At 42.7% G+C, this 21,983-nt stretch overlaps 1 protein-coding gene and 2 long non-coding RNA genes across 3 annotated transcripts; 2 read left to right on the plus strand and 1 right to left on the minus strand.

Moving 5' to 3' along the window:
- Nucleotides 1-1,547: 1,547 nt before the first annotated feature.
- On the minus strand, nucleotides 1,548-5,007 carry LOC113572110. The gene is made up of 3 exons (XR_003410071.2): nucleotides 4,945-5,007; nucleotides 4,639-4,690; nucleotides 1,548-2,519 (listed from the first exon to the last, which is right to left on the minus strand). It is a non-coding gene; the product is annotated as an uncharacterized LOC113572110 (long non-coding RNA).
- A 187-nt stretch (nucleotides 5,008-5,194) lies between these two features.
- dmrta2 (DMRT-like family A2) lies at nucleotides 5,195-7,847 on the plus strand. Its single transcript, XM_027001404.2, has 2 exons — nucleotides 5,195-6,093; nucleotides 6,261-7,847. Exons 1-2 carry the CDS (start codon nucleotides 5,646-5,648, stop codon nucleotides 7,106-7,108), a joined length of 1,296 nt encoding a protein of 431 aa, XP_026857205.1. The 5' UTR covers nucleotides 5,195-5,645; the 3' UTR covers nucleotides 7,109-7,847.
- Nucleotides 7,848-8,949: 1,102 nt separating this feature from the next.
- On the plus strand, nucleotides 8,950-12,683 carry LOC113572032. Its single transcript, XR_003410059.2, has 3 exons — nucleotides 8,950-9,007; nucleotides 9,178-9,239; nucleotides 12,497-12,683. It is a non-coding gene; the product is annotated as an uncharacterized LOC113572032 (long non-coding RNA).
- The last annotated feature ends 9,300 nt before the right edge of the window (nucleotides 12,684-21,983 follow it).

The raw sequence follows: 21,983 nt of genomic DNA on the forward strand, positions 1-21,983 counted from the left end.
TGGGACACAAAAAGAGCTCGCTTCTCCGTTGGCTTCTGGTTCGCAATGTTCTAAGGGAGAGCACGTTGTGTGAATAAAGGTTTTTTTTTTTTTTTTTAAGACTTGAATGTGTCGCTATAAAAGTTCTCCAGTTAAGAAATCTAGTTCTTTAGCAGGGAACCTTTTCGTCTCACGACCTTTTTTTCTGCTTAGAACTTCTCTAAATGAGCACGCGCAGTGGTATTTTTGCTTCGTTTTTTTTCCGCTGACCATTTTCGCTTCCTTTCCACGTTAATTATAAATGGTCTTACAGCGAAGAAAACAATTACAACGAACGAACGAACGTAAATGTAAAGGCAATGTAAATATTTGCTAAATTAATTTACCGCTTTTTTTTTAAAAAAAAGTAATCAATACCTTTAGAAATAAATACCCAGTAATCGGTTGATGTGCAACACAAAACATCAAGCAAAACTCGGGTGTTTATATTTATCATTTTACAGTCTTTCGAAATTCGATCTGCACGCTCTCGTAAAAATGATTTTCTGTGCATAATCTAAGACATAACGTAAACGCAATGCTGGATATTTAAAGTGATTTTGAGACACTAATAAAATATTGCCTATTTGAGATCGTTTTAAGAGGCAAATCCAAATGTCCTTGGATTTAGACTAATTCAGACTATGCTTGCATTAGTAAGATAGGCCTATTAGTGGAACTTAAATGTGTCAATCTACAATGTTAAAAAAATGCCAATAAGAATATATATTGATTTACAATATTTTTGCATGTTCACATCCAGTTAATAGCCTACAGTCTACTCCAGACGTCGTTTTTTCTGTACTGATCAGAAAATGTTCTGTATTTATTTTGGGCTATATTTTATATACAGTGTAATGATTTAACTAGTCCTAATTAAAATGGTAAATGTTTATGAATGTAGTTGTATAAATGTAATTTGTTGTTTAACTTTTTGTAGTTGCTTTAGTTGCATTAATGAACGAATAGATTACCATACAATAATTTTCACATCTAGGATAATTTTATGTAATCTTTAAACCTTCCAAAGATTACAACACTTATAAACCAAAATATTAAACAAAATCGAAATTTTATATCATTTAAGATACTACTACCAGCTAATGCATGGCATAAACTAGTATTTACTTTTGTCGAGATGGCGATTACCATCCTATCGCTATTAAATATTTGCACGGAACATAATAGATGGCGAAAGTTTATTTCTGAGCTTTGTCCCGTTTAGCGCAGTCCCCTTTTTCCAATCTTGTCTCAGAAGAAAATTTTGCAGGAGGAAAGAAAAAATTAAAGCAGTGGTATTCGGATTATGGCGTCGTGGATAAAGCATTAAATGGGGCTAAAGAGGTTTGAATGGGGGCAGTGGCGTGCGAACTGAAGCAGAGTAATTATTGCTTCATAATTGTGTTCTTTTTCTTTTTTGGACACCGTCGCGCAGCAGAGCCCCCACTTGGAGCGGTTGTGACATTTAGGAGGCCAGTCTTTGTACTGAACACTTCAAGTTTAAAAAACAAGGGCAATTGAGTCGGCAGAGCTCAAAGCCGGAACCATTGTAAAGGAACACACTGAGTTTGGATTTGGGACAATGGTGTTTCTCAAATTTCCAGCAAAAACCTATACTCCATCTGTGATCTCAATGAGCGCTCTTTCACTGGGCTCCCTCTTTTCTGTTCGAGTCGTTTGTAAAGGGAGGCAGATGTGGAGAACTAGAGCATTTTAATTGGCTGGTACCTGAAACACACACAAGCGCACACAAACCCGCGCGCTAGTACGACTGCTAATTTAATAGGTTACGTTCGATAAATTAAGGATAACGCTGTCTACACTCATCTGAGGTTTACGGCCTTGTCTTTGATTTAGCCATTTAAGGCTTGAGAAGGCCATGTCGTTTTTGTGACGATGACTTGTTCCTAGCCTTTTTGCATGTTTAGTGAAAAGGGCATTATGTCTGGGAGCTATTTGCAGAATACACTAGTGCAAAGAAATTGACAATGTTTCCATAAAAATATATCATGGCTTGATGTTTTTTAAATTATTTATTTGGGCGTTTTTGTGATGTTATTTAAATTAGATTATTTATCAAGTAGCAGCCAAATGACCTTGAATTAAATGGGGGAAAAACAACTATGAAGCTCGCGAACTTCATAGCAGTCAGAGTAAATGCTTACTTATTTTGCACAGTTAACGGCTTTGTCTTCTGCCTCGAGGGGGATGCCTGAGCTTGCGCGAGAGTCCTGCGCGGCGCGGCGGCTTTTCATGTGAACAAGAGGTTAACAACCTAATGAGGACTTGGTGATGAGATGAAGCGTGTAAATACGCACCGGTTTTTTCCCCCAAACCGTGCGCTGCACCCGCGTACCCCCTGTATCTGCTACTCTAACCTCTGCAGCGCTTTGCACACGCAAACCATTTCAGCAGGAGTTCCCGGGAGGCAGCCCGAGTCCAGTTGCGCTCCGGACGGCCAGCAGCAGTGAGAAAGGTGGCCACAATAGCTCTCCAGGGTGCTAGAGGAACAGAGACATGCTGTTACATATGTTGGGTCAAGCATCTCTTTTGTGCCGCTTTAAAAAGGTGTAAAACTCAGTCATCTGTGGACTTTCTAAAGAAAATGAAAGCCCTGTATAGGTTTTTAATGCACCGGTCTGATGAACTGTTGAAAGAATGTTGAATTTCTTAAGTGCTCACAGTCACTTTTAATTGCCCGGGGCATTTAATTGGAATTCAGAGACACACATTCATTTAAAAAAAGTTTTGAAGTGGGCTGAGGAGGTTGGCCCCATTATACAGGCATCTTTTAAAAATATTCCTTTGTGACTTTGAATAGATGCGCTTGCTTAGTTTATAGGTTTTGTACAACTAAAAGACTGAAATGATGATAGGCCCATGAGTTCGATTACTCTAAATTGTTTACATTTGGAAAGACGTCTTTTATTTATACGGCAGAGAACATATTTCTACAAGTCACACAAACTGGCATTCAAAATTGCCCTTTTCTGCATAAACGCGAGTTTGATACCTTGCTGCTTTAATAATTGTTTGTAAAGAGATCTGCTTTAGTTTTGGCTTAAGCATGACTCCATTTAAGAGTCCGCGCCTACTTGAGCTTTCGCGATGAACGCTGAATTGCTTCTTCGAATGGCTATTTTCAGCCTTACGAGCGAGCTATTGAGATAATTACTTTGAATGTCAAAAAGATTTAGTTTAATATCGTCTCTATTAGAGTGCTGCTTCGGTAATTAAAGGTGTAGATGAGAGCGGCGCTGGGACAGATGGCATTTGCTTACTGTGATTCCGTATGTAAACAAGGAGAAGCGAGTGACAGGGACGCGTGGAAACGTGCGGAAACGACACGTCGCTTATTCGCGGCGTGAAATGTGGGTTAAAGGCGTAGGCTGTCCAGACCTCAATATCAAGGGAATCGGAAGACTCGTTAGCTCAGATGCTTTGATGCATAATAAACGCAGACTCTAATGTGTCTAATTGTGCTCTTAAGAAGGAAAATAAAGTGGACTTTAAAAAAAAAAATTCATAATGACTGAGTGGTCATTTTCGTTTCTGCATCGAAAATCACCCTGTAAGGTAATATTATTAAACTTTTTGGTCAGTTCAAATTTCTTCAATACGTCCAGGATAACATGTTAATTAAACCAAGTTCTAATGTATAATATATCGCGTCTCCTTATTGCTAGTAGTCTACTTTGAAAGCGCACAACGCGCGCTTATTTAAAAATAAATGCATATGTAGTTTTTTTCAGTCACATGTTGTTTTCCAGACTTGTATTTAGGCAAAACTGTGTATTTTTTTCAGTCAGTTGAATGCATTTTATGCTTGGTGGAAGCGCTTTCAGTTGTTGCAAATAATGTTTTAATTTAGTTTATGGGATACTTAAACTTAGGATCTGAATAATAATAATAATAATATTAATAATAATAATAATATTATTATTATTATTATTATTATTATTATTATTAATAGCAATACAATTATTATTATTATTATTATTATTATTATTATACTTATGAGATCCCTTAAACCGTATGCAAACTAGGGCTAATTGCGTAAGATATGCCCATGGATGTATGGGCTTGGCATGACGTTTCACATAAATATTTGTCAGCGTAACAAGTGATCACAGCATACGAGTTACATGTTGAGCGATCAGACCGACAGTCAGTTGCAAATATCATTGTCACGTCTGTATGCATGAAGATATTTACACAGAAGAGCAAAAATAACATCTGATACAAGTCGATGCCTACGGACTCTTAAAGCTGAACAGAGATCAAAAAAGATTATAAAAAAAAGTTTAAAATAAAAAAGATTATAAAAGGGTTCAAATAAATTCTAATTATTTTAAGTAAATTGTATTATATAAAATACATATTAATTAAATTTTATTTAATCTAAGTGTTAGATTGTAATACATTTAACGTAATATCACTTGATTATCTGTGATGTGAATTGTCCTCGGCCTAGTTCATTATAACTGTTAAACACTATTTGTTTAGGGAGTCTGTATATCGTTCAGTATCTGAAGGAAGCAAACGCTACTGTATAAGTAAGTACATCGCCTTATTTTTCCGTATGAACTAAATATAAACAAATTCAAACCGATAACTTACCTTATCTTCTGTCCCTAATGTCACTTTAAAATAGGTGTCGCATCTTCAAAAACTTCTCAAATTATTTTGATGTTCCAGAGAATAACAAAAAAAAAATCGTCATTTTCTCCCGCGTTATCTGAACGAGACTCCTAAAACAGTGAGGCTAATAGGAATAGTTTTAATAACCTCTTTATTTTCTATGAATAAAAATCTAATAGAAAGCATATTAAATTAATAACTAAGTTACACATTATAAAATTACAGAATAGGCCTACAATATATGATAGTCTTCATGTACAGCTAAATGATTTTTTTCTCACTTACGGATTTTTGTCCTGCTTATTTGGAATGGATTTCTGTGATAAAAGTTTTATGTCTTTGCGCTGCGTGATGCTTGTTATTTGAGAAAAGAACCCAGGTGGACACAGTTGAAAAATAGACAAGCCAATCAGATTGCTCCTTCCTCCTTTAGCCAATGACAGGCGCCACATTGTTGTCAAATTTGTCTAATGAAAACGTAGCAGCAACAATAGAGAGAGAGGGGATCTGTATCCACTGGCAATCTCCCGAGGAAGTTAGTGTCTCACGCTGCTGGAAGGAGCAAGCTCGACTCCTGTGACTGACATTTTGCAAAACCGGTCCTTCTTGGAACTTCATGGTGATCAATACTTCTAGGGATTTTTTTTCCCGGTAGACTTCAGCTTTCTTTAGCTGAAATCTGTGAAAGTCATTTAAAAGTTATTTTTTTGAGCTTTTTTTTTTTTCACCAAAAAACAGAAGAATCAGTCGAACGGGCCGATAGACTGAACGCAACAAGTTGAAGATTGCTGAAACGCTCTTGGACGGGTAGCTTCGATAAATCCCGAATAATCAATCTGACTTTGCGAATGATTTTGACAAACGAATAAGCATCTTGTCGAATGCTTATAAAATTAGTTCTGTTAGGCGTAATACTACCAAATCTAAGACTTTGATTGCCGATATTTCTCCTAGAATATCAATTGACAATTTATCAGAGGCAGAACATGGATCTTCGTCCAGATATTCCTGCCGCCCAGGCGGGGTCGCAGGTTCACCCTGGTGCCGCCGCCGCCACCATACCTGTCTCCATGGCCGGCAACCTCTTAAGAGGCCCACCCCTGCTTCTGCGCGCAACCGAGAAGTATCCTCGGACGCCTAAGTGCGCGCGTTGCCGAAACCATGGTGTCGTGTCAGCGCTTAAAGGGCATAAGCGCTACTGTCGGTGGAAGGACTGCATGTGCGCCAAATGCACTCTCATAGCCGAGAGGCAGCGCGTCATGGCAGCACAAGTCGCTCTTCGTCGACAGCAAGCGCAGGAAGAGAACGAAGCCCGGGAACTGCAGCTGCTCTATGGCACAGCGGAGGGTCTCGCACTGGCCGCGGCTAATGGCATCATACCCCCTCGTCAGAACTACGAAGTCTTTGGCCCTGTTAGCAACGACACAAACTCTGGTAAGTAAAGCTGCTATGTCATGTTTGGGCTTCTAATGTTCCAAAATACGCAACTTTTAGTCGTAATGGTATTAAGGTTTTAAGAACTGAGCCAAGAAATGGATTTTTATAAATTTGTGCAATGAACATACAGGCTGCGATTTATTCTAAAGGATTTTGTCTTTCAGATTCAAACATCCAGAAGTTTGAGTTGTTTCCAAAGACACCCCTTCCAGGATCGGTCACCCCACAGCCTGCAGTTGGAAAATCTGTATCGACTGACACCGAATCAGTTCCTGGTATCTCATCCCCAGAGGTGCGCCACGGCTCTGGTTCAGAGAACGGTGATGGGGAGTCATTCGTGAATTCTCCAGTTACCAAACCTGTGAAGGATGGAGAGGAGACGCCACCGTCGATAAGTCCGCTCGGGTCCGACTCGGACACGGATAAAGAAGAGCAGGAGCCTTCGCCCTCCCCCGCCTCATCCCGGCAGATGAATGCCATCGACATCTTAACCAGAGTGTTCCCCACACACAAGCGCAGCGTCCTGGAACTCGTCCTCCAGGGATGTGGGAAAGACGTGGTGCAAGCCATCGAGCAAATCCTCAACAACAGTGGACAAGCCAGACCCCCGGAGGACTCGTGGACGGCGGAGAGGATGCTGCAGGGTGCTCAGCCACCCATGTCCTCCACGCCCAGGCCTGTCCATCCTGGCTCCATGACGCTCAGCAACCGCTCAGCCTTCTCCCCGCTGCAGCCTAACGGGCCGCACTTCGGCGCTGATCCGAGCACTTACCCCCTCAGCACGCACTTGGGGTTGAACCCGCTCCGCCTAGCCTACTCGGCGCACAGCAGAGGGCTCGCCTTCATGACTCCTTATTCCACCACGGGGCTTATGCCCACTCTGGGCTTCAGGCCACCAATGGACTATGCTTTTAGTGATCTAATTAGAGACAGGACTCTCTTGCACAAGGATCAAAGCTATACGAATGGACTTTACGGTCCCCTTGTTAACAACACCCCGGAGAAACAGTGAGAGCGCAGTGATCGGTGTGTGTATAGAACAGGATTCAAGTGACAGGCTAATGCTAGCCTCTTTGTTGAAAAAGTGTTGTGTGTCTAAAAGAAGACTTATACAGCCCATATTCTATCTTATGAATCATCTGTACATAAAGAATTCTGCTGTACTCACCTGGCAAAATGTAAAAGAGACAGGCGTGACTGACACTTAACTAGTGTTGGTTTTTCTGTTGTCGTTTGTGAAAATGGTTACCAATAAAAGTTTTAATTTAAACAGATCTCCGGTTGTGGGTCGTGGCTGAGAACTAATGACATGAAGTCGACTTTAAAGAGTAACCAGTATTTTCATGTAAATTGTGTATTTTAAATTCCTTACATGTTTGTTAAAATCCTGTTAGATTATTTACAAAACAGATCAAGCCTCCATGTGATAATGGTGCAATTAATAGAATCATTTTTCTCCATTTTTTTAAAAAAGAGACTATACTAACATTATTATTTGGTCTATCACGTCATTATTTTAGCTGAATCTGTAAAAATGTGACATGTTAACGAAACAGGAAGGCTGAGTTTTGTTACGGTTATAGTATGGACACTGGCTCACGTAGACTCTGATTCTTTCTGTGCTTCATATGTTGTGTTCCAGTCAAATAAATTATGTTGCATTCCTAAACAATATTTTATTGGTCAACACACACAAAAATGGTGAACAGGCATCTTTTAATTGTGGTGAATGAAATCTTGATTCATTGTTACTAGCTGTATAATTATCGATGTGAATTTTGATAGAAATAAATGTTATTTTATACTTCGGTTTCTTTTGGTATCTATTTTTTTTTTTGATATCTAAATGGTATAATTTATATTTAATATTATTGTTATTAATATTTTTTTATTATAGATTTTTTAATGTCAAGTGAACCAGGCTACTATAATAATCTAATACAAATGAGAAATAATGTTGACTTTGTTATTGTTGTTAGCTTTACTAGTTGTAGTACTGTGCTACCTTCAATTAGAAGGCAATTTTATTACCTTAAAATTTAAAGAGTTTAATTCTAATTTTCTAAATATTAGCTTTATATATTAATTTGTCCTTTGGCTTAATATTTTGTTTTTCTCTAATTCCAAATTGGACTGTGTAGGCTATGTAATACAGCCACTAAACTTGTTCCAGGCCAATAGTTTTCAACATCGCTTCTTTTTAAAGTTTTGTTCCCAAAACAGACTACACAACCGCACCACAGAACAAGTGACAGTCTCAAAACGGGAGTTGACTGTATTTTCAAGTGAGGAGTGTATAGTTCCTCTATTGAAACTAGATACCATGGAAACGTAATCCCCCCACCCTGTCTCTTGCCAGGGTTGAAGTGTTTACTTTCTCCTGGCAGATAGAACAGTGTAAACACCAGTGTGGGATTGACAGTGTGCCTTCATTTAAAGGCCGAAGGGAGAAGAAACCCAATAATACAATGTTCAGGAGAGGCCCTGTAATACACATTTGATTAAGTGCATTTGCAGTAGTAACACAATATCCTCATTGCCCCATTTTATATTTACTTATTTATTCATGAACAATTACATGAACCAGACTGCTAGATATAAGGTTAATGCTTCCTTCATTTTAGATATTTACCCCTCTTACTGCATTTTTTTTTAATTTTTTTTTTTAACCACTAGAGCTTTTTGACACTGTCTCAAACTAATTAAAAACTCTCAGTTTATAGAAGGATCACTAGCTTCTCGTGCTACAGTCCAGAGCCTGATCTGGTATGCAAATGGATCTACAATGCCAAAAAGAGGTATAAATTATAGCAGGGACTTTGGCCTGTTTTAGTTCCTCTTACTTAATACACTGTTAGTTCAGGACTGAAAACATCCAGAGGAAGAGTAGGACTCTCAGTTTAACATCCGGGTTAAGTATAATTAGATATCACCTAATTTTTAGCTGATTGTAAGAGCTTTTGGACTCAAAGCTTTGTGGCATTGATGTGAAATCTACCATCCAAAGTTTGACACAGAGTCAGAACTCATTCCGTTGTTTTGTTGATGAGCATCAGTAATGTGTATAATTATTCTAAATAGATTAATTTGTGACAAGAATTTGCGGCAGATGCGACAGGACCAGAGAGAATTTCTACCCGCGGGTGAGTTTTCCCTTTGTGATACATTCAGACTCACGAGAAATGAAATGAAAGACTAAACATAAACCTTTCCCAAGATTCTGAAATGGACTCTGGCGAAAACTACGGGCTGGGTCGCTAATCCTAAAGATCGATGTAACTGCTAAAAAGAATTTTAACTGGCGCCAGCTTTTCCTTTTAGTTGGTATGTTTTTGTGATGTGATATTCCATTCTATTCTATTCTACACCAGTGCCTTTATTAGGTACACCTGTCTTGTAAGTGTATTCTAGCTATACAATTACAACTTCCCATTTGTTTCCATGCACAGTTTGTCAGCTACCCCTTCTCCCATTCAGAAGTGCTCCAATTCTGAGCACAGGACTATGGCTCACTAGGTGTTATTTGGATGGCACACAGCAGTCTCCACACAGCAGTAACACTGACATGGTTATGGCTATTGTGGTGGTATGAGTGTATCAGGCACAGCTGGAATGCTGGAGGTTTTTTTTTTGTTTTTTTTTAAATTATTATTATTTTTTTTAAATAAGTGATCAGTGCCATATTCTGCACCCAAAAATATCCAACCAGAACTGTGGTCAGAAATTGACACCAGCAGATGAATAGTACATAATGTTCCTAATAAAGTGGATTGTGAGGGGACTTAAGTAATTTGTCTTTAACTACATCATACAATAGGAACAAAAATTAAATCCATCTCAGTCAACTCAAACCAGTGACGCCCTGTTCATTGCAGCCGTCTACACCCCTCTGCTGGTAGAATATAGAATGCATCTAAGGCAAGGAAAAGCAGTGAAAAGCGTGGGTGGAATTGACTTTGTCATGAAGCCATATACCAAATATAAAACAAGTACGCATTAAATTATGTTTACGTGATGTTGCACTGTAAGGGAGGTGGGAGGATTGGAGATGCTTCCTTTTCTTGAAAGGCTATTGCAGTGCACCACACACAACTGGAACATGTCCCTATGTTCAACCTATTCTATTCTATTCACATATTTATTTTTCCTCCGAGTTCCTATTTTCTGATGTCGAAAACAAGTGAAAATATCTCCTCTGTTGTGTTTTCTCTGCTGGAAATGTTTCAGTGCCATCATAAAATTAATCACAATAATGACTAAAACTTAATTACCATACTTAATTGGCAAAATACGTTAATCACCAAAATAAGTTTTTATTATTTTATTAAATTTAAATTGCTGTCATGTAATGTTAATGGATTACATTTGCATAAAAGTTTTATTTTTAACCTATTTCATAGCAACATACATAGCTCAATAGATCATGTATTATGCAAGTACTGCGAATTACTTGACACAATGGACACAGGACACTCACACAGTCGGTTTATAGAATTTTAGGTAATAGTAATGGTGGACTTCAACTTATAAATGAGTGTGAAATGTATGTCTATTTTGTAGAGCTATAGTACTTAATAACATGATTCAAAACGTGTATAACGAAGTCTTCAAGCGCATGTGGTTTGAATGTACCATATCTTTTCTTTGTCAACATTGCCCTCATGTGGCTAAAGTTATTACTTACCCATACAGAGTGATAAATTTTAATTTTTGGATTAAGTAAACAGTTAATCTAATGAATCATAATTTAGGCTATAAGATGGAAGCACCTGACAAAAATCACAACATTAAGTACAATTTAGATTTGTTTACTTATCAGTTGCAAATATATGCATTGCAACCATTCTGTTAGACTAAGCAGTCACTACATACTCAAAGCTTCTGTAACGAAGCTAGTTTTTATTAGCATCGCCACCTGCTGGGCTGCTTGTGAACTTGTACGGCGGGATATAGCCAGATATCTACAGGCAGTTATGTATCCATAAGAGACCAAGGAAAGTGCCTTTAGCACCACCTAGTGCCGTGATTCATGCCTACATGTGTTTGGCTCTATCTGCTGAATACTGCTGAATGCAATAATTTATCAAAGCTTGGCTCAATTTGATCTCGACCGTTGCTAATAATAATTAGTCAGTTTAGGTCTTGTGTTTTCGATTTCTAGTTGTGAAAGGCAGCAGAACCCAGCATAGTGTGGAAACACACTCACAAAATAGAAGCGTTATTCTTTCAGCTCAAATATTGCAGGAATTACTCTTTGATGACCGGTACCACTACAGTATCGATCGAAGAGCGCAGGGATGAAGTAATACATTTATTGTAAAATATATTACAGTTATCACCTTTGAATGGCTCACTGTACAGCTGAAAAACATCCTAAACTGAAAAGCCGAACATAGAAATGTATTTACAATGTTTAAAAAACAGTTGGATTCCTTCATCTGAAAACAAGTTTAATGTCAGTTAAGTTTAATGTCAGTTAAAGTGAAAGGCCGGTGCACAGCTCTCTGCTCGGCACGCCTGCAGCCTGTGAGTGTCTGCTGCACATCTGCACCATGTTTCACCAGTGGGCAAGTTAACTAAGAGTTGTTTTGATCCCCAAATACTAATGATGCCAATAATGAATGCGAACAAATTTCACATTAGCATTATGTAAATGACATTGGAGTTGTGGTCACTGTTATTTATATTAGCATTATGCAAATGACATTCGAGTTGTGGTCGCTGTTAGTCATATTAGCATTTTGGAAATAACATTCGCGTTGTGGTCACTGGTAGTCATATTAGCATTATGCAAATGGAAACAGACCAATTGTTAGGTCATAGTATTTACTGTTAGCCATATTAGCACGTTTGGTTAAAATACTACTTTAACGAAGATCAGAACCCTGCTGGTAACATCCATTAAAATGAATGAATAACATGAATGAATAAATGAGTGACAGTGTTGTCCTCACTGACCTGAGTAGAGCAGCCATGCTAAAAGCCCCAGAAACGAATAACGCATAGCTGTCATGTGTGGTATAAATAGGGACCATAATTTTTACTGTCAGTTTCGAAGCCCATATAATGTGTAACCATGTTATAGCCTCTCAGTGTGAGAGTAATGTAGAAAATACATTTCAGTTTTGACTTGAAGGATACATTTTGTACACAAGGCAGTTTCCACTAAGTGCGTCCATTGGGGCTTCTGGAGCTCCCAGCAGAGGTAAGGCCTTCATCCAACACACCATGCTCTAATTTTCACATGCCTCAGGTGTGGTTGGTTAGCTGTGTGATGGTGTGTGTGAGGGCAAATCTGCACGCCGGGAGACGTACGGGTGAGAACGCGAGCTGCTGAGCGACAGGTTTGTGTGTGTGGTTGTGTTTGTTTCTGTGTGTGTGTGTGTGTGTGTGTGTGCAGCTGAGACGAGTGCTAAGAGCAGGAGAGGAGGAGCTGCCGTTCTGGCTGCAAGGCAGCCGCTGGACACCGGATGGCAGCCTTGCCCCATGAACGCAAGGAGGGCCTCGCTGAGCCGCTCTCACACCCCTACGGCGCTCCTCCACGCCGGCGACAAGGTCAAATGCAGTACCGCCGCTCGGCCTCCCGACCTGCGGCTCCGCCCCCCTTCCCCAGCCCCGGGTCTGCAAGCAACGAAGCCGCCCCCCCCCCCCCCCCCCGCACCCCCCGCTTACCGAGGCCTGGACACTCAAGGTTATGCATGCCCTTCTTCATGGAAGTACCCCATAGTGATAGATTGTCCCTCATATTATTACTGAAGGCTTCCATTATGTATTTTTGCATTTTAAAAAGCCGATGCTAACGTTTCCTCAGCTCTGGGGGCCGCTTGTCAATTTTATCAACCTGTTCCGCCTAAATTAAACGTTGATCTGTACAGTAGGCGTATGCTTCTTCTTTCTCTTGGTCTCCTTACACCACTATAAATTTGCTGCTCTGTCCCTGTGCAGCAGTCTAAATCCTTATTGGCTGCGTGTCACGGTGCCAACGCTGCAGCATGGAGCTGATGGGCTTATGCAGTAAAGCAGGAGTCGAGCGTGATGAGAGGAGGATTAAGAGAGGGTCCGAGAAGGACACGACCGAACAAGAGTGTCATAGCAGTGGCATCTGGCGCGCCAAAGTGAAGTTTGATTGCAAGCATGGGGGTAAGTCAACAGAAAGAAAATCAGCACAACAGCTCCATCTTCTGGTTGGACATTGTTAGCACAGCGTCGACATCTTGACACTGGACAGTATGGCGATGGTAGCACTGTTACGCCACCGCTTTGCTAGAAGGTACACATATTTCACAGTACACCTGCGGGTACTGATCAGGGGAAGTGCCACGTCTTCCCCTGCGTCCCTGTGTTTCTGACAATTGAAAATGTGTTTCCCTCAGCAGTAAAAAGGAGTTTGAATTATCAATGGTGGGCGTTCTTGGAGAAAGCTCTTCTGGAACGGAAGGCGCTGAAGTGCGCAATTCTTTTTCAGAGGCAAAAGCAGAAAGTCGTTTTTTCTTTTTTCGCGAGCCTTTCGGCACCCTTATCTAGCTGTGGGTTGTTGCCCGTTTCCTCCGGCAGAGCTGTAATGAATAATTAGTGTAGGGGGAAGATAAATAGCTGCAGGCCTGCTGGTGCTGAGGAAATCCATTTAGGTTATTACTCCTTACATAAAACCCATTTTAACTCTAAGAGCTGCCTTTACTGTCCACACTGAATAACAAACAGATAACACACAAATGCACAAAAAAAGAACACAATTGCCCCCCCCGAACCCTTTCCTCCTCAATGGAGGGGGCGGAATAATGTTTCATGTCCCCGAGGGAGAGGCTAGCTACTTGAAGGTCTGAGGCTTTGTAGTCCCAAAAGGAGGCGGGACTACAGTCCTCTGTGGGATTGTGTTGATGCCGTTGGAGGGTCATCCTGCAAGAGGGGGCGGGGCTGTGGGCTTCAGGGCAGGTGAGCCGGTGTCCTTTAGCAGTGCAGGGGTCAAGGCAGGTGAGGAGGCAAGGTGAACGCCCGTGCCTCCATGAAAGGGGATCAGAGACGGAGAGAGCAGAGGTCAGCATCCTGTGCACTTCTAAAAGAACATGTTGAGAAATATTGATTGAATAGCGTAATTTGATAGATTGATTTGATGAGAGTAATTTGACGCAGCCCTGGGACGGTCTCTTTTAGGTCTCTCTCTCTCTCCCTCTCTCTCTCTCTTGCTTTCCGTGCCTTTGGTCTTTGTCTCTCTCTGTCTCATCTCTGTCTCTGTTTCTCTCTGGCTTTTTCTCATTCTCGCCCTTTGTATCTGCATCTCTCTCAGTCTCTCTTTAATCTCTCCGTCTCTATTCTCTATGCACCTGGTGTCCCATATCTGCTTATCTGCTGTCCCCCTGCCTGGACACCATTGGGTTCTTGAATCCCTTCTCCCATATTGCCAGCGTAACGGAAACATTCTGCAAAGCTCCAGCAGACCTCTGCCGTGTTATGGAGGCCGGTTGTGTGATGGCATGGACAGTCATGACAGACAGCATGCTCAGTCATGTCTTGCTGTGGTGAGGCTCTAATCCCCCCTGTGCTCCCAGCAGTCTCTGCACTCTTCACAGACTCAAACCCTGGACCGGAATGTTGCAGGACGCAGCAAGCCGGTCCTCAAAGCTACAAAGTACCCATGCTCAGAAAAAACGGAAAAAAAAAAAAAAATCAATGGTAGTATATGGGTCAGAACATTAAACTGTACTGCACTGTATTCTGTGCTCAAAACAAAAGTGTATTTTCGGTCTGGTCCTCTGAGGACTGCTGGTGGAATTTCAATTCTTTTAGTCTTGTAGACTGTCAGGGATGTGGGAGGATAGAGCGCTGTCTCTCCACCTCCCACTCAGTCTTACCTGAATGAATCACAGTCTCCCAGTCAGAGTCTTTGAACAGGCCCGTCTCCGCACGCCTCTGCTGTTCCTGGGGTTTGTTGGGATGGGAGGGGGTGTCAGAGTTACTGTCTTTATCATTGTGTTTTGCATAAACGTAAACATGTCATTGTTCTAAAAGGAACATAAGGATGCCAAAATAATCAACCAATTAACTGAGACTGATTCACAGTAAACAATGATACTGTTTTCTCTGGACATGTGGTGTTGGCTGGGAATGTCTGTAGGGGTCTATACTGCGTACCTGGACCGGTGTACAACCACTTTAGTGCTGTGTCATACCTACCAATCAAGTCACATGGGTATTTCTCACTTTCTGTGCGGGCTTGTATCTGGCAACCCAAGCCGGAGGCCGCAGCGCACATACCCAAATGACCTTGCCTGCCGTGTGTCACTCGTCACTGTGCTGTGCGCACCCTTCCCTTACGCTCCCGTCTGGAAATGTTCAGTTCGCTGCTGAAAACGGATGAAACGGCTCCCAAGAAGAAGAAATTCGCTTGAAAATTTTTACTTTTGGTAACATTTTCCCATCTTTAACCACTAGCCACGTTAACAAACGCCACGCAGTTCGTAAGGTATGTCGGGCTGACCGTAGCGTAAAGCATGGTGGAGACATTAGCAAACATGCTAACTATGTTAAACAGTTAAGCCATAGAGGCACAGAGTGGGAACGCTGCTCAGATCAGCAAGGCAGAGGTGGAAATGCTGCTCGCCGAGAACAATCATTCTCCTGCCTTTTGTGAAAAGAGTAAAAGTGTTGCCGACATATCAACCTCACATCTTTGGTTTTATTCTGTGAATCGTTGTTGGAGGGTTATATAGGGGCCGGCCTTCTGGTGAGAGCCCGGAAAATCTCCCTCTTTTTCAGACTGATGTTGGCAGGTATGATGTGTTTGAACATTTTTGAACAAGTGAGGGCCAGCTTTACTGGAGCAGTTCTTTTTTTTTTTTGGTTCCTTCAGCATCCATTGGATTGGACGAGGAGGGCTGTGGGCGGGTGTGGAGTGTGAGCAGTGTACATGGGATTGGACGAGGGCTGTGGGCGTGGCGTGGAGTGTGAGAAGTGGGGCTGCTGGGAGTTTTTGTGCTGCACAGAGACCTCACTGCAGCTACTCCACATACATTCATTGATTCACTTGAAGAGTGAGGCGTCCATCAAGTCTGTGATAAGGTACAGTGTGCGTTTGTTTGTGTGTGTGTGTGTTTGTGTGTGTCTGCCTCTTCATCTGGGTCTACTCCTATTCAAATGGGCGGAGGTCCTTGCCAGTGTGACACACAGTAACACAAATGTGTCCTTGTGTGCTCATGTCTCATTTCCCTCCTGCCGTCCCACTGTCAACCTGCTCCATCACGCCGCTGTGCTCCCACTTTCTCTGAGGCTTGGAGAACAGTGCAAGGGGAGTCTCAGATGACAACGTGGGAGGAGAACAGCATGGGGAGAGTCTCAGAGAACAGCGCCTGGGGAGTCTCAGAGAACAGCGCCTGGGGAGTCTCAGAGAACAGCGCGTGGGGAGTCTCAGAGAACAGCGCGTGGGGAGTCTCAGAGAACAGCGCGTGGGGAGTCTCAGAGAACAGCGCCTGGGGAGTCTCAGAGAACAGCGCGCAGGGAGTTTCAGAGAACAGCGCCTGGGGAGTCTCAGAGAACAGCGCGCGGGGAGTTTCAGAGAACAGCGTGTGGGGAGTCTCAGAGAACAGCGCGTGGCGAGTCTCAGAGAACAGCGCGTGGCGAGTCTCAGAGAACAGCGTGTGGGGAGTCTCAGAGAACAGCATGGGGAGAGTCTCAGAGAACAGCGCGTGGGGAGTCTCAGAGAACAGCGCGTGGGGAGTCTCACAGAACAGCGCGTGGCGAGTCTCAGAGAACAGCATGGGGAGAGTCTCAGAGAACAGCGTGTGGGGAGTCTCAGAGAACAGTGCGTGGGGAGTCTCACAGAACAGCGCGTGGCGAGTCTCAGAGAACAGCATGGGGGGATTTCAGAGAATAGGATGGGGGGAGTCTCTACAGGAGGAATTGGTTTCTGAGCAAGTGTCAGATTTGTTGGGCCAAACTCTGCCCTTCCCCGTGTGTTCACATTCCCCCCCCCCCGACCAACTCCAGCGTGTGTGCAGCGGTGGGGTGTGGACATTTTCACACACATACAAAGAATGAGAGATGGGGAGGAGGCATGACTGACAGAAGTAGGTCTGTCTGAAACATTGCATCTCCCCTGCTTACACCCTGTTCGTTCTCTCTCTCTCGCTCCCTTTACACATACCCACAAAAACACACGCTCCCCCTTCTCTCTCGTGTTAAATTATAGCGTGGTGTGTGAATGTGAGTGAAAGTCATCAAATGAAGATTAAAGACAGCCCTGTTTCACTGACAGCTTCGTCTCCAGGCTTGTCCTCGTGTCTCTAGGGAACAGAGACAATTACATTTAGAATGGGATTCGTTCAAAGCATTCAACAACTCATTAATTGCATATTGCAAACAGTACATTTCAGCAGAAAGCACTGATGAGTAACAGCAAGAAGCTCTGAAAAAAATGAAGCCCTGCCATTTGGTTACGTGCCTGAATTCCTAATGTGAGTATGTAGCTGATGAGTGAAGTGCTGAGTGATGAGTAGGACTGACTAGCCTTTTCTTCGCTTTCATTGAAGCTACTTTTTGATGGTTTTAAAATGGGATAAATATCATTGGTACTGTCACTGTGTGATTGGTGAGACACAATAAATAGTAAATTAGAAGGAATTTATAGCGTATGCAGAAGCAAGAGAGATGCTAGTTGTATCAGTCACTTTCGTACCAAGCAGATCAATTATATGACTAGTTTTGTTTTTTTTTTGGGGGGGGGGTTTAGCATCCAGTGGACCTCACTCTATTGCCAATCTGATGTCAATCTATGTGGATTATTTCGAGATGGTATTGAATACCAAGCACAGCACTCTATATCCAACAATGAATTCAGACCTTGAGGAATTCCCTTAAAAGCCCTATTAAACCAGAGCCGCAGCTCATAGAGTGTGTGTGTTCTTAGGCCTGCGATATTCGCAGCATTTCAACCTGAAGGTCTTGCAGATAGCAGGCTTTCTGCAGGAGGCTCTTAGAGGACTGATGTTGCATACGTTACCTTGCTGTTCTTTTAGCAGCCAATGCTGAGCCTTGTATGACTCACTCAGCTTCCATGTGCTATAGAGAGAGAGAGAGAGAGAGAGAGAGAGAGAGAGGGAGACAGACAGAGAGAGAGAGTGGGAGAGTGGGAGAGTTGGAGAGAAAGAAAAAAGGCAAGTTGGATGGCAGAGGATTTTGGAGTGGGCGATTTTCCAGAGTTGTTAAGGGCATTAATATTTCAAGGGCCCTTTGTTTTCCTCAGGGGTGCTTTTCTTTACCAGCAGCCAATTAGCTGTGGAGGAATCGCATGTCCTGCACCTTCTATCTCCTACTCGCTGGCGTTAAGTTGGCGGGTGCGTGTCCACGGAGGGGACAGCTGTGTACGGGGGCGTTTGTGCTCGGCGCCTGGGTTTTCTGGACCGGCGGCGGCAGGGAATACACGACTTTATGAAAGGCAGCGGTGGTAAAATTAGAAAGCGGAGCGGGGTGGTGCTGCTGAGCGCTCCCCAGCCTCTCATTGGCCAGCGGTGGCCTTTTTTAGGTTGATAGCGATGTCCCACATTGGTGCTCGTGCGGAGGTTTGTTTGGCTGGAGAGCCACAGTCGGAGAGCATGTTGCTGAGACGCCGCTCTCTCGCTGAGTCAATTAATTAACAGCACACGGCTGGGCGCGAACAGGCAATGCGTCTAGACGCGGCGTGGCACCGATGCCGTCTCCCCCGACGACGCAGCGGAGGAAAACCAGCTCTCTGAGGAAGCCATTCTGACGTCAAATCAGCAGACAGTTCAACACTGGCTTAGAGCCAGGTTTTTTTTTCTTTAGAACTTCATGCTTCCTTTTCACAAACTGAATTTTTGTTGATATTAAAGTAACTGCTTGGAATCACTGAAATTATATTTCATTAGATAAAAATAAGAAAAATCTGTGGTAAATTTCAGTAAACATGTAATAAATGTCAACGTTATTCCTACTGAATTGATCAAATAAACAATTTTGATGTTTAGCACTGTCCTAGTTCTTTCTCATGGGAATGCTAAAGACACAGCTGAAAGTGTACTGAGGCTCCTATCACACACAGAATGTCTGTTGAAGCAGATGTCTCCTTTCAGTTTTTCAGAGTTTCTCCTTCTGGGACTTTTCCAGTTTTCTGGAGAGGGCACAGTAAATAAAAAAAAGTAGTTCAAAAAATGGCATGAAGAACACAAAGTGGGTCAGAGAGAGAGAGAGAGAGAGAGAGAGAGAGAGAGAGAGAGAGAGAGAGAGAGAGCGAGCAGGGTTGAGAGGGAGAGGGGGATTAGTCGAGCAGTGGCCCATGTTGGCCTTAATGGCCTCCCCTGTATCTGACTAGCAATTACAGCCCCCCAAATTATGATCTATCCAGGCGGAGAGGAGCATGCCGGCCAATGGAGACGGATGGACCAAGGGCACAGGAGCCTACTGCAGATTGATTATTGATTTGCTAGACAATGATGGATTGGGATTTGGAGTGGAGTGTGGGTGCGGAGCGTGAGGGAGTATGCGGAAGATGGAGCTGGGATTAGAGGAAGGCATGGGGGCAGGGGGGAGGCAGGAGGTGATGGATGGGGATTTCAGGGCCAAAGTGACGCTGTTGCCTGTTGAGGGAGGTGCTCATATTCCGCGTGAGAGGCTCCGTCCCTGGATTGTTGTTGGAATGGAAGGGAGGCGGTGTGGACAAGTCTAAAGGAGCTGAGGCAGGGGAACTGGACCATGCTGGCGGACCTTGAGAATTTGGAAGTGCTCTTTACTGAGATTAAACACATGAAGATGAATATTGCGTGTGGATCTAGGGGTGATCTGAATGAACCTCACTCTGGTTAGCTTGCTTCAGCTGAGCATAGAGTTCACAGATAAGTTTTTATTGCATGTCCATGCAGCATAGACGTTTTATTCTTTGTACTTAACACTATAGAAATAAATAACCTCCTTGAAGAATCTTTGTAGGAGGGATTTTATCTGGACAGCAACAAATTGTGGGGAATGTGTGTGTGTGTGTGTATGTATGTATGTAAGTGTGTATATTGTGTGTGTGTGTGTGTGTGTGTGGTTTCTGATGTTAGGAACAGGGCCTTTCCTGCCACTAGCTCTCAAGCCTCCTTGCACAGGTCTGTGTGTGTGTGTGTGTGTGTGTGTGTGTGTGTGTGTGTGTGTATGTGTGTGTGTGCGTGTGCGTGTGTGTCTGTGCTCAGTTGGAACTCTTTGAAGTTCAGCATGTGTGCAAACAGAGGCGTTCTGCTCATCCACTCTGCTATATCTTGCATTTGGAGTCTCCTTAAAGTGAAGGCGAGGAGCCCACAGTGTGTAAAAGCACACAGATCCACAGCTGTGTTTGATGCGGCCGCTTGCGCAGCATCAAAGTGACTCTTTGGTGTCTCTGCATCTCATAGTTTCCCTGGATTAAGTTCACAAGGTCAAGCCAGTATAACACTGAAAATCACAGAAATGGAAAACCAAGTGGAAGTCCAAACCCCTGTTCACTTCATCACCAAGGCAAGACTGAACAAAAATACCAGAAAAACCTACTTCCCAGGGTGTTTGAGAAACAGACCTGCATGGTCACTAGTTCACATGACAAGTTGAAAGAGCGGAACTAGGCTTGTGGCAAGCTTTCAAACTCCCACTCTTAGCAAGTCAGCCAGTGGTCCTGAAGTCATGCCACTTCTCAACCATCCCATTTTGGTAATATCGCAATTATTTAAGCATTACAAAGCAGAACATGACATTAAGAAATTGGGACCCAACTTACTATGGTGTTAAAAAATTAGGCACTTTAGATAAATGATTTTCCATGACAACTGTATACTGAGCATCTCCTCAGTTTCAGACTAATTACTGGCAAAAGAGTGATGAGGGATAAATTAATACCCCTAATGAAGTCATTAGTGTAATTAGAACTGTGGCAATCAGTCGCATTTCTTTTCTCATAAATAGTGGAAAACACCTTAGTACTACAAACAAGTGTACCTAAATCTGTCATGGCCTTTCTCCTCTGTGTGACGCACATACACGCAGCATTGGCTGCTGGTCTCTCTTTATGTTAGACTTCTCTAAGCGTCTCTCTCTCACTCTCTCTCTCTCTGTAACTCTAGCTTCATTGCATCATTAGACCTTGCTGACTTGCAAAATGTGTGGTGGACTATGGGAAATTGAGTTTGTTTCCAGGTGGCTGTCTAGCAGACATCTGTGTGTACTGGTTTGAAAGCCATCTCTGCCCTAAGCAGTGAAGCAGGCTTGCACTTGCACCTAAGATGCACACTTACTAGATTGGAGGCAAAAGGGCAAAACCAGGTGATATGAGCAACTTTGTGCACAGGTATGGTGCATTCCATCTATTTAGGAAGTTTTTGTTAGTGTCTTTTGGAAGCACAGATATGGTCAAGGACTAATCTGTTTGCATGCATATATAAGAGTGTATAGAACAGATTGTCATTTGTGTAAACAGGAAAACCTCTTTAGGAGTGAGCTGGGGTGTATGATGTGGTATGCTGCTTGCGGTCCTGCTAATTAGCCTGTGTTTACGGCTTTAAAAAGCTCTTTTAAGCCACATTAAACATGCACATTTCACCAAATGGCTGCATGTCTCAGAGGTTAATGAATTTTCTCTTTAGCATGGCACCAGAAATTAACAAGTGGATCTCAAGATGGCAGTCTGAGAGCAGGTTCTCATGTAAACAAACTCCTAAATTTCCCCTGTTCTCACACACACGCACACACACAGACACACAGACAGATATACACCAACATAAATAACCTTACTTGTCAGGAGACTTTCCTCAGATCCCAGCTGGTGGTCTATCTGGGCACTGAGATTCACTCAAATTGGTAAGAAAGAGACTTCAGAAACCAGCACTGGCTGGACATTCACGCAGAATCCTGCCCACAAAATCCATAACGCA

The sequence above is a fragment of the Electrophorus electricus genome, chromosome 23, assembly GCF_013358815.1.
Source record: "Electrophorus electricus isolate fEleEle1 chromosome 23, fEleEle1.pri, whole genome shotgun sequence".
NCBI classification, from domain to species: domain Eukaryota; kingdom Metazoa; phylum Chordata; class Actinopteri; order Gymnotiformes; family Gymnotidae; genus Electrophorus; species Electrophorus electricus.

Excerpts from the sequence above, each read along its gene's own strand:
- dmrta2 (XM_027001404.2), top strand. The coding sequence starts at position 5,646 with ATGGATCTTCGTCCAGATATTCCTGCCGCCCAGGCGGGGTCGCAGGTT. Across the intron at positions 6,094-6,260 it reads TAGCAACGACACAAACTCTG|ATTCAAACATCCAGAAGTTT; the intron begins GTAAGTAAAGCT and ends TTTGTCTTTCAG.